The following is a 17409-nucleotide window of genomic DNA, read 5'->3' as shown; positions in this document are numbered from 1 at the left end:
CTATAGGTGATTGTCATTTATGAGAAAAATAAATATTTATTATAATAATGTAATATCATACATTTTTTTTTATGGCGTTTGAACGTATTACATAGTTTAAACTTAATATTATTGTTACACCTATAGTACAGAAAATAAATATTTAATAACAAAATAGGAAAAAAATTACATCAACAAACTAACGAATTTACATTAAAATCACCGAATGAAGTACATTTATAGTTAAAATACAATAATATAATAAAAACTTGGTATATGTACATTACATACATATTTTGATAAATAAAATACATTAAATATACATATATATATATATAATGCAATGGCGAGAGATAGTATATAGAAAAAGAAGAGTAAATATGAAAGAAACTCGTATCACACAAATAAATTGTCATATATTTATTTCATCAGTTACGTATAGTTAATGAGAAAAATTTGGCAATTTGGGAAAAGTTGGGAGATCTTATGTCTTATAATATTGCAATTTATCGTTAGAAAAAAAAAGATGATTTTCATCATCACTCAGCGTTTCATAATATTTCTTCTATATTTGCAGGTTCATTGCAAAACAGATATCCGCAATAACCGTTAAAATTTCGTACACCCACCGACAAATGACTGCACGAACGAATAAAATAAAACAAAACGCATTTCCTTACAAATTAATCAATAATTATTATTAATACTCTCAAAACAAAATATATATTATATACCTTTAACGATACAACACATACTTACCTTCGTATAGGTAACTTAGTATATAAATTGAAAATACGCACACACAATCTGTCGTTTTATTAAAATCAATCGAAAGGTGAAGGGCGACGATTCAGGTTAAAAACAAAAGTATTTTTTTTTTTTTTTTTTTTTTTTAATAATATTGTCTGAGCAAAAACCGCGAAAAGGGCAGCGCATATTTCGATTCGTGTATAATAATATGACGCTGTTTATAAGAATCTAATTCCGCACCGACCTATTGGTACATTGTCCCACTACCGTCTACCGGAGGCATAGGAAGGTTACTATCGGATGGACGAGGAACGAAATATATTAATCGAAGCCGAATTGGAACACGGAAACGATGTGTTGCACACTATATTCTATTACATTAAGTATCTATGATAAATTATTACACTACTATCTAATATTATATTTTGATTGTTCAGTACGATAATTTTTTAATTTTGTCTTTCCGTTTCGGCCGCGTTTTGTTTTCGACGTCATCAACGGGGCGAGACATGTAAGGATAATTTTTCCGATAATAATGTTTATAAAATTCATCTCGACAATCGATTATCATCGTATATTGTACCTTATAATCGTATAGTTGTCACAACTTTTTATAGCTATTTATTTTCATCGTAAACGATGATTATGCCCGTAGAGCAAACAGTACAGATAATAGAATAACAGAATGCATAGTGTAAAATTAATACACAGTAAAAATAACTTATTAATAAAATGATTATGTAATGAAATAGTACCGAAACAACGTATACCTATACGTTTGTACGTGTTGTTTTTTTTTTATAATATATTTGAATCGCATAACGTACGATAAGTAACTACGCTCGAAAGCCATGTATATTATATTATATATATAAAAAAAAGAGAATCCTAAGATTCGGGTAAAATGCCAATGTGGCACAGTAATATTGTTAGAGTACGACGTATAACAACGACCTATGCCGTCGCTATTGCAGTGCCCAGTCGTTTTTCGAAAAGTCTGGAAGACAAAATTATTAAAAAAATTCGAAGAAAAATACCGCTTAAGACGGAAAAAATTGAATTAATATATAACAACGATATAGATCATCGTTGAATACACGCAAAGTGTACTACATTCGATTATGTTACGCATAAAAATTTAAGTAGCTGATAGCGGTGGCGTAGTAGTGCCAGCGTGGCCAAGCGGAAATGTGTATATAGGTACCTACTACCTACCTACCTACTCGTTGTGCACGTAAACTGAGCGGGACAGCCCGCCGGAAGGACGTTAATATAATATAATATCGTATTCACTGATCATTTGCTCATCATTGGCAGCGTATTAATAATAATATTCCTTCCGGGCGAGGCGAGCGGCGGCGGCGACGGCGGGGCGGCGAGAAAACAGTTGTGACCGTGAAGGGTGATGGGAAACGATTGTCATCGGAGACGAGAAAACAAATCCTCTTTCTACCTCTGCAGCACCTTCGACCCAACTTAAAGTGACCCGATTAATACAGTGACATACGGTAATGATACCAAAGACAATTATTATAATTTATTATTACTATTATTATATTACTATTATATTTAATAGTCGCTATCGCTCGCCGCCGTCGCCTACAGGTGGATGCCAGTCGCATCGATCGTTCACTTAAAGCACGTGCTCTGATTCCTCTTGGCGCTGAACCGCCGTCATTGGTTGCTGCCGCCGTGATGTGGCGAGTTCGACAGCGTCGTGATGCTGAGCCGAGACGGCCGGGGTTCGATCTCCAGAGACCTGGTGTACAGCTCGTCCTCGTTCATCAGTAGCGACGTGTCCAATAGATAGTTAGCAACCCTAGGGTGGAAATCGATCTTGTACGGGGTCTGCTGAAACCGGCGGATTTCCTGTACTACGTGAGCGATCTGAATGAAAAAATCAACAAATTTAATATTTTTAAAATAATAATATGTGCTTGTAGAGTGTTTGAGAAATAATGCGAAGAGAATAGAGATATTAAGTTGTACACATCTATAATTGTGTTCTGCATTCATACGCGTATGCTGTATAAAGTTGCTGACCTTAGAATGCAGAACTAGAAAGATATTGTCTCATCATATACAGAATATAAAAGCAACATTAATTAATTATAATTGTTTAGATTCAATATAGGTATTCGATGGAAGACTTAATAGTATAAGTCATAATACAAATTAAATATATTATATTAGAACAGGGGTTGGCAACCTTTTTACCTACACAGGCCATAATTTTTTTTAGTTTTTCATTGAGGGCCGCATACAAAAATAAAATATTAAAAAATATAATTTATTATAATATATATTACGATTTACGACATAACATTATATACGATTATATTACGTTCTTGCTCATAGCTTATGTCATGAGATGTGTACATTGTTATATTAAAGTCGTGATTAAATTAAATTTATATCAATTTAAGATATACAATTGAAATTTTAAACACCATGAAATATATTTGGTGGGCCGCATGCGGCCCGCGGACCACGGGTTGCCAGTGCCTGTATTAGAATAATGGTCCTAATATAATATATTAAGTTATATCAGTGGTTTCAGTATGAACAAACCTAATGTGAAATATTTTGTAAAATAAGGTATTCGAAAGAAAGTTTGTGTTAATATTGGTGTAAGCTTTGCAATGATGGAATATATTTTTCCAATAATTTACATAATCAAATAAATGATACGTTTTTAATTTACTATACTCACCATACGTAATTTTGAAAAGTTTAGTAAACCGTCGTCTGCCAAACTTGGTGTCCCTTCTTCTAAAAACGACAGATCACTTAGGTACATTCCTAAATACGGAATACACGGTGGATCGCATCTGTGCAAAGCTTCACGAAGGTTTCTGAATCTTCCGTCTGATGAGACAATTATCTGAAGTTTTTGTACTGACAATTTTGTCTAAAAACAAAATAAGCTATACAGAATAAATAATCTCAAAAACTCATTTAAAAGTTGTAGTTAAATTAATTCAATAAAATATGTATTTTATTTGATTTTCATGCTATAAAGCATTTGAAAGTTATAATTACATCACATATGGTTAACAATTATAAAATGTAAGATACAAGTAAAAGATCTAAATAGTAACCATAAAAATAAACAAATTTGTTAAACTCACAGTAGGTTATGCATAATATAATGTAGGTAGAAATTATATATGAATCTTATTGGATTACATTTTTGTGTAATTTATTTAATAACACGTGAATATATTTTATACATCATTGAAATCAAAATAATAATTAACAGTTATAGAATGTTATAGCTGTTATTATACGTATAATGTATTAATTTTAATCGTATCAACTTACAGCTTTTGAAACTTTCTCCCACGTTTTCTTCAACCTGAACACTGAACTATTAGTAAAAGCAGAACATATTTGAAGGACTCCGTTAAAATTATGCAAACATCTGGATATGTCAGCTACTGCGGCCCACTTTTCTATTGTTATCACTCTCGCGGCCACATTGTTCTTACGCATTATTTCCGAAGCGACCAGCTGCGACAACTCGTTGAATCTCTTGGTCATTAAAATAATGTGAGGCGCTTTGATATTTTTGTCGTCTTTCATCCAAGCACGACCGAAAAATTCCCTTGAAAAATACACATAGAATTGTGATATAATAACAATTCATAATTTTGATTATTGAAGTCCAAAATACTAGTTTTGTAAACATTTAAATGATTATTAAATATAATTATATTTTAATTATATAAAAAAAAATAAAAAATAAATAATGTACAGTGAAAAAAAACAATACAGCACATTTAATGCACTATATAATTTGTGTAAATGCAAAATTTGTTGTTTTATTTATGTAATTGGAAAATACTAATAAAAAAAGTTAAATATATTTTAACAAACTATTACGTTTGTTATTTCATTTTAATTATTGCTCATAATCAAATTCTGCAGTAATATTTTTGTTGTATCTATATAGAAATCTCTAACGATAATTTTTTTTAAATATTCCCGAGTCCTAACAACAACAATATAAAATTTACCATCGAAAAAATTATCATATTGTTATTGAAAACTATTAAAGCTAAAAAAATACACGTTAGTTTGATTTTTATAATATTATTTTACATTAATAGATTAGTGGTAGTGTTAAAGATTGCCGCTATAGAAATAGATTTTTGTACATTCTTTTCTAGACCTCTTAGCATTTATGAATGGTTAGTATTATGTATTATTATGTTATTATATAGGTTATAACCTTATTATGAGTAATGTAAACAATAGCCTTAAACGAAAAAGTGTTAAAATGATTAAGCATCAGTATTTTTACTTAAACTTTTTGAAAATACATAAACTCAAATTTATATTTTTAAAGGTAACAATTATTATTCTTAATTTTATTTAATCATTGTTCTATTCAACAACATAACTATTAAGACATAAATAGAGTTTTTATTTGTGTATGACACATCAATAATAAATAATTATACTTTTGATGATAAATAAAGAATAACATAATACGAGTATATTGGTCAAAAATCAAGATACATATCATATAGTGTATGTATTTATTTAAAATTCTAATCCAGTAATTTTTTATGCTCTTGTTTTTTTACCACTGATGATTCTTATCAATTAGAATAACTTTCAATTAATTAATTTCATCAATGAATTAATTAATCTATTAAATACCAAAAATTTTAATTATACTTTGTTACATTACAATTATAAATATATAACTCTACCTTTATAAAAACATAATTGGACTGTGAATATTAAAATAAAGTTGTAAAATAATAAAATATATAACTTATGAGTTATGAGTGTTATGGCATAAGATATTTATAAGTAAATAGTTATGCGAGGATAACGAAAAATCATTTGTTACCCAAGAAGTCCACTTATATTATAAGTAACTTATTTCTGTCAAAAACACAACAAATCCGTTTTTTGTATATATTGTTATTTTATAGCTAATTTCCCGTGGTAATAATGATATATTAAATTATTTATCAAGATTTTAATCTAGTATTATACGTGATTACATATTATGTTTTTTTTTTCATTATTTTATTATAACATTGTAACAAACTACCAAGTCTCGTAATCCTTTTATAGTTAAAAATGATTAAATTCAAGGAATTATAAGTTATAACTATTATACTAATAGCTATAACCTATAGCTGTTTAAAAATGAATTTGAATATCAATATTTGATAATTGATGTTGAGCACTAAATTTTTACTTATATAATGCGTGTTAACAGGTCATTCATATGTAATTTATACAGTTTAACTACAAAAAGTGGAATGCGTGAAGCAATTCCATTATATAAGTAACGACTAATGACTACTTATATAAACCATAGAGACAAAGGTTTCGTTGGAATTGTTTTAATGAGATTGTACTCACTGGCTTTGGATTCTTATAAATATTTGATGGTCAATATAAGTCATTTGTTCAGCAATTTCTAGTGCAGATAATGTGTCAATATTTTCAGAACTAGGAATCTGAAAATGCAATTACAGTTTATGAATGTATAATTATTAATTATTATTGAGTTATCTATACTTAAATGTTTTTAAATTAGTTTATAGTCTTCATAAATATTATACAATATTAAATTTGTAATTAAATATTTTATAATAGGTATTATAAACAATAATACCTAGTAATATTGATTTTATAATAACATTTACTTAATAGATTAAACTTAATAAATATTATTAATGTTTTTTTATTGTATAAAATTAAATACAGTTATATATTAATGCATCATATACTTTGTTGTAGTATAGTATAGAATATTATTATACTGTTATGGAATTATATATATAATATAATAGGTATATCAGTACAAAATTGATCAAATTATTTACAATTTCATTTTATTTCATAAAAAATGGTATTTTTGTACAAATTTATTTGTACATAATATGTGTTGTAAATGATTTAGTATTAAAAATATTATGGTAATTGTTTTAGTAAATAATTTAAAAAAAGAAAATAATTAACATACCTGAGACGGAGTCAATAACAAGTTTAGATCAACAGTAGGTTTTTTTGTTTCGTCCATTGTGAGTAATCTAAGTAATTGTCCAGCTATTTTGTGCTCAGCTGGTAAAAGATTAGGACTGAAGAGTATATCTTCCAAAAAGTCTATAGTCATGTTCTTAAGGCGTGTTTCATTTTCGAAATCCTAAAAGTTATGTTAATTTTATTAATAAGTATTCTTCGTATTTAAATTTGTTATATGGTACTTGTGGGTGTTTTGATATCCAATGTTTTAAGACATTTAACACCCGCATCGTAGCTGCTGTGGACATTACAGACTCTTTTCTTTTTCGTTCTACTGAACAACATCTTTGATCATGCAATGGAGAGAGTTCTCGAGGATTACTTGAAGCTGACGTTGCAATAGCAAACGCTGCAGCAGCAGTAGACGTGCTGCTCCTTTGAATAAAAGAACACATGTGTGTTATTGTGACTTTTAGTATAGTAAAACTATACTTGTTCGTCTAGAAAAACTTGTGTTGAGCTTTTATTAATACTGAATCGAAAATATTAATGTTTGCGCTGAAGAACTGATTTTGATCGGATTATTGATTTAATAAAATAAAATAATAAAATAATAATAATAAAAAGAAGAGTATACTGATTGAAATGTGCATATGTCTCGATTGCGAGGCAGAGGGAATAGAATCGATTCAATATGATACTTGAATGAATAACACGTGCACGGAAACATTCCCAGGAGTCGCAGGTGTTCTCTATTTTGTCAGCAACAAACTCAAACTATTTATACGGCAATAATATTGTTTACATTCTTTAAAAGTTTAAACTCTACTTTCTATTAGTCTGGATTGAATGGCTTTTTATTTGCCGTTATACAGCGGAAGGATGAGCAGTTATAACTAAATGGTTTTGGTGGCTGTGAGACCAATTATTGGAATAACTAAATATAGTATAGTATTAGCTTCAGAACTTTAAATATATTATCACTACTAGGGTGTGTGGATCAAACATTTTAGCTAACTGCTAGTCAGAGTCCATGCATATATTATTTTCCTTCTTTAATTATTCTAAAATATCGGAAGACCCTTTATAAATACTATTTGGTTCATTATGTGCTAAAACCAAATGTTCTGTACAGTGTGGGAGAGTACTAAGTATTATAATAATATTAGCTTTTAAAGTTGTCAAAGAGCAGCAAAATAGTATATGTAGTCCGTAAGTGATAGGTTCATGCAGAAATATGAAATCAAAAATAAAACTGAATAAAAACCCCTTTAGCTATGCCGATTTTCAAATGTCAGACCTCTCACATTGTGCGTATCCACAGCACTTACCAAAACTCCGGCCTTCCAGTTCTGAACACAAAAATAAAACAAAACACGTGTAAACATATGAGAACCGTCTTTACAGCTGTGGGTTTGTATAAATGTTTTGAGCGCAGGACCCATTTTATTTAGTCATTTTCTATAGTTCCTAAGTGATAATTTGGTCCCACGCTTTTCAAAATAACAAACAACAAATAAACGACGATATGATTTGAATATCAACTATGGGTTTACCTTCTTTTTGATTGTCTCGATGACGTTATTACGACACCAACTCGACTAGATAGTGGAGGGCTATCGTGTTGCATGCTAGCTCTCTGTGATATATTTCCACTGTAACAGCCATCAGCATCTCCAGCGCATGCAAATGATTTTCTTCTAGAGAAATACTGCAGAAATCCAAACTATTATGTTTAGTTTTGTTTTATGAATATACCAGAAATAAGAATTACCTGTGCAATGCTGGAATTTGCTAGTGAAGCTGATCTTGACGATGATGCACTATGTAAGTTACTGAGCCACCCGTTTTCATCGGTGCCGCCCATATCGTCCTCACAAAGTCCAATACTCTTTTTCCTTATAGTTGGAGTACAATCATGATTGAACCAACTTCTTCTACGTGGTTGTGGAGTGGAAAAATGCTTTTCTGAATGGAATCTATAAAAGTAATTGTTATACTTTTGTTTACTTCAAGTAAAATAATATTACTTTTCTACAAGTTCTTTGGCTGCATCTGATATTATGGAACCAAATTTGATCGCATGTCCATGGTGAATGGGGAAACCTTTTGAAGGCGATTGTATTTTACGTTCTGGTGTAGATACTTTTGGAAAACTACTGATTTTATTGTCATTAATACTTTTTTCACAGTTAGAAGTCGCAGCTACTAAGGTTGAACTACTATTATTGCTACATGGAGATGTTGCAACTACTGTTGGTTGGTTATCTAAAAAATATGCAAACATTTAAAGAAAGAAAACTACACCATGCATAATTTTATCCTAACCTCCAGTCAGAGTCTCATTACTAGATGATGAAGTTGCTTTACTCATAGAAGGAGGGGCTAAATGACAACTGTCACCTGTGTCTTCAATTAGTATACTGACTTTTCGTCCCGGTGAAGGTTGCTGGTATAAACTAGTCGTTGAACTGTATTCTTCCGACACTTTTCCTTTATTTTTTCTTTCTTCTTCTTCCACTATAATATACCATTTAAATAAAATAATTGCAATAATAAAACTTTTTTTTTTATTACATTTTCGAAAACTGTATTTTCTTCCTCTCGGACAATAATCCACACTGGAACTTCTATCTCGATCACTGACTTCTGATCCGTAACCTGTAAATTAAAATAAAATATATGTTAAATGCGTAAGTACCAAAGAACGCTCCTGTGAGCGTTTTTAATAGAATGGATACCGGATACAGAACTGGCGGCACTATTCTTTCGATTTGATGAAATAACACTAGATCTTCTATCTCTATCTCCTGTGGTGAGGTGATGATTGTTATGCAATTCGCTTCGATCTAATGATCTAAAAGTGATAATAAAATAAAATACTAGATTTTCATTAAGTAATATAATAATATATTGACTTACGTGTTGTTCATAGGTTGACCAATATTTTCATAAGCGTCAACTTCGTTATTATAAAACACCTTTTTTAACGCTTCCAAAATAGTAACTCCATCAGTAAAAACTCTATACGTAAGAAGGAATGTATTTAGAAAATCTATTGATAAAAATCGCAAATCAACGAGTCTAGATATAAGTTTTTCTTTTGTGGCATGGTGAATACGTGGAATCTAAATATAAAAGGTAATTTTACATAAAAAAAATCATTTTTCTTAAATCAAAAATTTGACGCACCCTACAGGAATTGTAGTATTTACTAAATTTGATATCCTTGTCATCTTTAAAAAGTTTTGGATCACGCATTGAATTCGGCATTGTTACAGAAGAAGTATCTGACATTGAATTTCGAAGCATCGCGTCAAATCTTAAGTTTTCAATACACTAATATTCATAAAATTAAAAGAATCCAAATTGTAATTATTATTAATAGTACTTAATTATACTAAAAGAAAAATGTTCTGTACTTACTTGACTAATATCACTGACCCACGCGGTTTTTTCTTGTAAAGATGGCGCATACAAATGAACTGCGATCGGCGTAGACGATTTGCAATCAACACAAAGTTGAAAATCATAATTTTGTGGTTTTGGACTAGGACTAGGACTTGGGCTAGATGAACATTTTAAGCCTTCACAGTCGCTATTTTCAACATCACTTGAATGGCTGGTACCCGCTGAATCGTCAGCTTTTGAAAAAAAACACTACAGTCAGAAATATTTTTGATAAAAATATATTTTACATACCTTCGTTGTTTCCATCTGGAATTTCCAATTCTCCTGGATTATTATTATCGTCCTCTTTATCATTAGGGTCCTCTATTAAACGACAGTCTGCTAAAGATATTTTTCCGACTTCGGGAGCCAAATGTAATTTTCCACTAGTAGTTCTAAATAAATTAAAATTTTCAAATATGTGTGTTTATTAATAATTCCATGTATTTGTAGGGTACTTATATTATAAGCTATAGACTCACCTAGTTGTGATTATCATATGGTTTGTAAATAGAAAGCATTGTCTTACTGCTTCTTTTTCAGTTTTGAAATGGGGTATTCTGCTCTTTTTTCTTGCTATTGGCATTTGTACCAGAGTACCCTGTCTGACAAATATCTGATTGACGTCCAGTAAAATATCACAGCCTTCTATAATCATTCGTTCGATGGAAAGGTTTTTTCGTAAATTTTCAGTTTCGCTAACTTCGTCATGAATTTGTCGGCTTAAGTCTTCCAGTTTTTGACATGCTGTTTGTAAACTTTTTCTTTCCACGTGGTCGTGAGGTGTATGTGCTAATATTTCATGAAGAGTTATTATGTATCTAGGAATCTGAGAAGGAAAAAAAATCAATGACTTAAGGTTGACTTTTAAATAATTTATAATTTTTTTGATACCTTATACACTTTGCATAATTATCTATGCATATAACACAAATGTCTATAACTTAAGTATGTTTTATAATAACTACCCATACATAGTTTTATGTGTACTTAAAATAAAATATATGTATACTCTATTAATGAGTAATAATTTTATGATATACACTACATATTATGTATTAAAGTTTGACTAATTTATATAATAATATAAACTTAAAAACACTGATTCACCCATAAGTTAATATAAAATAAATATAAATACAACAATTTCCAGAAATGTTTGGTACATGATTGAAACCTTATAGATCTTATCTACTATGAAGTGTATTATAATAGGTATTACAGAATTTTTATTTTTGTATACGTAGTTGAAAGTTATAGTAGACAGTGGTCATCAATTTTCAAATAGCTTAGGTAATCCAATCAAAGAAACTGAATATTTTAGAAATTACTTAAAATGAAGAAACTTAAGATTTTATTAGTAGTTGCAAGGGCTAAAAAAGAAGTATTGTTAAAATTTAGGCAATCAGTTTTAACTGAAATTAAAATCTCATTTAGAATACAATTTTATTGCTTAAAAATTTAATAAAATGACACATTTTATATTTTTAATTAATGTGTCAACGTTGCATAAAAGTTAGTAGGTAAAAATGTTCTCAATCGTGTTATTAAAAAAGATAAAAAGATACGACCGATAAGGACAATCTCAATCGTGTTCTATCCTTAGTAACACATTAACACAAATAAGTACAATTTATCACATAACCTAAGTAATACAAAAATAAAAATGAATGTAAAACACTATCAATTAATTATAAATAATTATTTTACGGGTGAATACGGAATATTATAAACATTTAAACTTGAAATATTCGTAAAAAATTAATTTGGCATTTCGGTAGAATTTTTTTAGTTAAATAAAGAACCTTGTGTTAATTTAAATCTTAGGTATAAAAACAAAAATTGTTATGAATTTCTAACAACAAAATAATTAACTAATTTTCGCCATTTTTATGAATTATCAGAATTCAAAGTATAAGTGCTTATAAAAAAATATTGCAACTATAGCTTTTCGATATTTTTTAATTTAAAAATTATCAGTGTACTTGACATTTATAAAAAAAAAGTAAACTAAAATAAATTGAAAATTTCTTATGCCTAAAAATAGCTCATCAACAGTCCAAATATTTTGAAAATATTATCTTAATAGTCGACTAAATAATTAATTTTACTGCGTTGTAGTTACTGCGACTTTTTATTTCTTTAAGCGGATTAACTAAGATTTACTATTATTTATACTATATACGTAAATAACAATATTATTATTTTACACCAATCATAAGTTTTACCTGATGCATTGGTACTATTAGAAAGTTTTCTAATGATCGTGCATGACATGCTGGTTTGTTTTCCAGCCGTTCCAAAAGGTTAACAAACGCCGGGTTTTGTTTGCATTCGGTTAACACTTGCAAACTGTAATGATGGTTTCTTACATATTCCTGGTAGATTGTCAACATAGGCAGTAGTATGTCAAAGAGATCACCTGGGAATGAAATAAAAATAAAAAAATCGTATATTTTCGTAGTTAAGTCCAACATAATAAAATACCGTATTTGACTTTCGGTACCTATATAAATTATTAAAGCTCACGGGAAACGAAACGAATTTTAACGGCAGTTGAGTTGAGGTTAGATATAGTTATACCAACAGTAAACTGTACTGTATAATTTAGTTCACTAAGTTTTAAAACGTCTAAAATATATGCCATAGGCTATCTTTAATTTTATAGTATTACGGGTTTAGGGAATGTTCAACGAATCAATAAATGAAATGTAGAATTCCACTCACACGCACAAGCGACCTTATAATGTAATATTATGTCAGTTGATTCTAGCAGTAATAGAAGCGAGATAAAACATTATTATTGCGTTAGAGAACGTGAAAATAACTTTGTAGTGAAAATAAATGAAAATAAGGAGGAGAGATGGACTGGGCAAGAGATAAAAATAATACGTTTGCCAAATTTATTTTGGCCGAGTAAAGTTTTGTGCGGAAAAGTTTCTAGTGATTACTGAAGACCAAAGCGAATACAGTAAAGGCGTTTGTTTCTATGGTGACTGCCACTTGATGCCGCTGAAGTCCTACTATATTTTTCCAATCTAAGAGAAAAAATTAATAACAAGATGGAACAAAAAAAAAAAAACTTTACGGGATGCCATTGTTTTCGTGAAACAAGAGACCGATGTTACTGAAGGCGTGTTAAAGTAATTGAATAATATCGGGAACTCAGTAGTGGAAAAATCGGGTAGGTAATTATTATGGTGTGTTTGGGTACAATATAATCGGTATGTACGCTTAACGTTATCAATAACACAACCCATAGTCATTACATTCCTAGTTTTTTGCCTTACTTAAGGTCGTAATCATAATACCACCCTTTACGGCTGTATAGCATATAGCAACCTGATGGTCGAAATGTATACAAGTTAAATATATTATAACGCACGAGGGGTTGAAATAATGAATCAATTAAATATTATTATGACGGAGACGAAACATTGATGAATAATTTTGAAACGTCGCACGTCGTGCGAGTATTAAAACGAAACAATAATTCGCGTTAAAAGCTCACTACTCAGTGTTTAAACAAAAAGGACTAGTACGCTTTAATAAAAAATATTGTAAAAACAAAAAGAACAAATTATAAAGAACAAATAGTTATGAAAAATCAGTAATTTCTAATAGTTACAGAAATGGTATTGTAGTTGCGCATTAAACAGTGTGTGTAAAATTCACAGCATAATGAAAAAAGCAATGAGCTATATCGAGCAATATCGTTACGGACGTCAGGTTCATATTAGGTTAGTCGTCACCCGCGTCGATATAATATATTTTATATAAGCATGCTAAATAATTCTAGATTTATTCAAAACTCACTTAGGATTAGAGTGGGCCAATTTTCCATTCTGGTCGTTAGCCCTTTGTAGAATATCTGGTGGAGGAACAGCACTGTTTCGCTGTTCAGGAATATCGAACTTATGTCTTCGTGAGAGCACGGCGGCTTTTTTGAGCTGGCCGCCATCCGTAAAGGGCGCAGGAAACACGTGACCAACACCTCCAGTTGACTCACGTACTCTTCTTCGGCTTCGACCATACGAAAAACCAGGCTGATGGCGATTTTAAAACGAAAAAAATATTGTAGTTATATGCAACGTCAAGCACTCGATTCTATCATTATTACTAACATCATCATCAGCGTCGTAAATACAGGAAAACCGCATCGTGTGTACAACAACGATAAGCGGCTATAATAACATTATGTTGTTGTTGTTGTTTTTGTTATTGTGTTATAACCTAATGTTGTATTAGTTTTAAACCGTAGTTACATGGTATGTATAAAATAAAAAACCACAGTACTCGAAATAGTTGTGACGATTATGCGAGAGTAAACACGTGTTTACATAAATTATATGGCTATCATGCAAATGTATTTTGCTTAGACCACAATCACGTAAAAAACAAAGTTTAACGTTTACCGGCATGTGCTGCTGTCTTATATTGTGTACTTACCAAAATAATATTATAGTTTGTATGTATAGTTACGAAATTCTCTGGTCACACGATCGAACGATTCAAACAAACCGTAGACATAAATATATAATGCAAGTTTTAATATTATATTATATGCTTTCGATCAATATTGCGCAATAATAAAAATGTTACGCACACTGTAGTAGTAAATATTTAATGTAATTATGACAGTTGAATAGATAAACAAAAGACAATAAATTTTCCAAATAAAGTTGTATTTTTTTTTTAAACAGAGTGATTAGTATAGAATTTTCTGAATAATTTCAAATATTTAATCTTACAAAAATGTTTTAAAAAATAAAATATTGTTTAACAGCGTATTATTGGTTTACCTATAATATATTAGGTAATCATTAAAACGCTTAAAAATATATTATTAATAATATTTTTACAGAAAAAACATTAGAATAAAGAAAAAATGTATTATATTTAGAAAATTGTAGATTGAAAAACAGAAATTACTTGAAAAGTAAGTTTTTTCTTGTATTTATTTCGATTTTAGACTACCAATAAGTGGTGGTTTTATACAATTGAAATTATGAAAACAATAGAATAATTTAATTTAATTTAAATAAAATTAAAATATACATATTTTAGTAAGTATAGTTATCTTACATACAATAATAAAAAAAAATAGAGGTAGTATATGGTTTGAAAAATAAAATGTATGTTTTATATCTATAATGTAATTATATGATATTATAGCCAATTAGCCAAATATCTGCAGACTGTACTTATTTAATAATATTAAGTGTACATTATTGACTAAAATCCGTTGAATAAATATTAAGTTAATATGTTAATAACTAAATAATGTGGGGCACGACGAATGTAAAACATTTAATCAAACATTAAATATCGTTTCAATATTAATCAATACCTATAGGTACTAATCAACGTGACGTTTGTATTAAATTAGTTAGTATTTTCGAGGAGGAGGGTAATTTAATTTTACAATAAAATTATATTATATATTATATACCGGAACCTCGTTTCTATTATAATTTTGAGTAGGTATGATATTTTTAATTATTAAGGGGTTTACTTAATATTATAATGAACATAGTTAATATATTGGTACTCACCTGTTTCTTTTGCGCATACTCTCGGCATGAGGACTTTTGATGTACTGTTCGACGATTTGTTTCCACCGTCTTCTGCACAGCCATCCCCTAAAGAAACTCTGCACTTTCTTGATCTTGCGCATTTCGATCGAGTCCTGGACGTTGAAAGTGGTCGGGTCCGAGAATATAAAGCTGTCTTTGGATTGCCTTCGCGAATACGAGCCCGTCGTTCCACCGTCGAACGACCCGGTACTTGACCCGCCGTACGATGTTAACGGTCGCAGCTCCTTCTTTAATGTTAACACCTATTATAAAAACGGCACCCCAAAAGGTACGGTGTCCAGTGATATTTTAATATCTGACTGCTGACTATAACTTTTATACATGTGGTGTTCGGGGCGTACAGGTGAGAAAATCAGTTACATCGCGAGATGTAGATTTAATACAACTATATTTATTTATTTATTTTAACGTGAACGTATTGGAGAGTAAACGGGGGTATACGGCGTATATCCAACACGCTTTTTTTTATCCATGTTGTATAGCTTATGAGAAAGTGATGATGTACGGGTATACGGACATATTTAGTGTTGTACATCCTATAGGACAATAGTTATAAATAATAAATGAACTATTTGTAAAATAAATTTTTAGTCACTAGCGTCCAGCACGAATATTGTAAAATTAAGACATAATACGAAATGTTATTATTTAAGAATTAATTTTTTATTATCAAGCAATCATAACTGAAACTCGTGGTATATCAACCATAGAATTTTCAGGTTACTCTATGGTCAATTCGAATAACACTATCATATTTAATATTATTTTGTATTTTTACTAGTTATTGTGATAACTCGATCTTGCCGTATTGTCATGTACTTTACAGATATATTTGTTTGGTACATACATCCGTATTTGGTTTTTTGTTTAATTTAAAACAGAGGAAAAATATAAAACATTTTTACTATAAATTGTAAAATTATTTATTGTTTTATATTATATTTAAAAATCAGGCGAGCGAAGAGAAAAAAAAACAATTTTGGACTATACCATTGGATCGCTTCAAATATCTACGTGAAAAAAGCATATACCTATCACTGTTTATTTTACCTATACATCACTGAGTCTATATATTATTAAGTACATATAACAATATTATTGGCGTTTTAGTATAGACCAACTAAGCGAAAGTAAGATGTTTTGGTGTTTTTTGTTATATTATTATTATTATTATTATTAGTCAAAACGTTACTCGTTGAATGGCAAATTATATCCAGTTATATGTACAAAAGCTTTATCTAATAAAATAAACCAATAGCGTTTTAAAGTATGTAGTACATTTAAAATATTTATTGCAGATGAATATTGTTTAGTGTTTTTGAATACGTACACCATTGTTGGCATTTAGAACAAAACGCTTTAAAATAAATCGAACGAGGTTTTTCGTGCATTCTCATTTGCATATTATAGAAACCATGTAAACGGATTCAAAATATAAGTATCATAAAATATGAAATCTTTAGATCCTATTCTGAATAATTACAAAAGGTCATAGATGACTATCTCGAGTACAACGTACATCTGAAATTACCATGGTTTATACCCTAAGCTTAAACAGTTTAAACTCGTTTATATTACACAATTTTAAGTTTAAATACAAATATTGGTACTCATTGGCGTTTTACTCTCAGTCTTTTAG

General features: G+C 29.6%; 1 protein-coding gene across 6 annotated transcripts in view; it reads right to left on the bottom strand.

Annotated features, from left to right (window-relative positions):
- Positions 1–209: 209 nt before the first annotated feature.
- The window catches only part of LOC113558963 (ras-specific guanine nucleotide-releasing factor 2-like), a 50407-nt gene continuing 33207 nt past the window's right edge, over positions 210–17409 (bottom strand). For 2 of the 6 annotated variants that reach the window (XM_026964551.1, XM_026964550.1), the window contains exons 6-26: positions 15729–16012; positions 13990–14219; positions 12402–12595; positions 10656–11002; positions 10426–10568; positions 10150–10367; positions 9916–10062; positions 9646–9851; positions 9465–9580; positions 9301–9384; positions 9052–9243; positions 8754–8991; positions 8498–8702; positions 8280–8434; positions 8055–8075; positions 6966–7158; positions 6725–6904; positions 6118–6215; positions 4054–4336; positions 3443–3640; positions 2404–2616 (exon numbers count right to left, since the gene is read on the bottom strand). In XM_026964551.1, the coding sequence (XP_026820352.1) occupies positions 2404–2616; positions 3443–3640; positions 4054–4336; positions 6118–6215; positions 6725–6904; positions 6966–7158; positions 8055–8075; positions 8280–8434; positions 8498–8702; positions 8754–8991; positions 9052–9243; positions 9301–9384; positions 9465–9580; positions 9646–9851; positions 9916–10062; positions 10150–10367; positions 10426–10568; positions 10656–11002; positions 12402–12595; positions 13990–14219; positions 15729–16012 (3945 nt within the window). Of the gene's footprint in view, positions 2617–3442; positions 3641–4053; positions 4337–6117; positions 6216–6724; positions 6905–6965; positions 7159–8054; positions 8076–8279; positions 8435–8497; positions 8703–8753; positions 8992–9051; positions 9244–9300; positions 9385–9464; positions 9581–9645; positions 9852–9915; positions 10063–10149; positions 10368–10425; positions 10569–10655; positions 11003–12401; positions 12596–13989; positions 14220–15728; positions 16013–17409 lie in introns of all 6 variants that reach the window. The other 4 variants (XM_026964554.1, XM_026964555.1, XM_026964552.1 and 1 more) reach the window with 4 other exon arrangements.

This window comes from Rhopalosiphum maidis, chromosome 4 (assembly GCF_003676215.2).
Source record: "Rhopalosiphum maidis isolate BTI-1 chromosome 4, ASM367621v3, whole genome shotgun sequence".
NCBI lineage: Eukaryota > Metazoa > Arthropoda > Insecta > Hemiptera > Aphididae > Rhopalosiphum > Rhopalosiphum maidis.
Note: the sequence above shows the minus strand (reverse complement) of the source record. Positions and strands in the feature narration are given on the sequence as shown.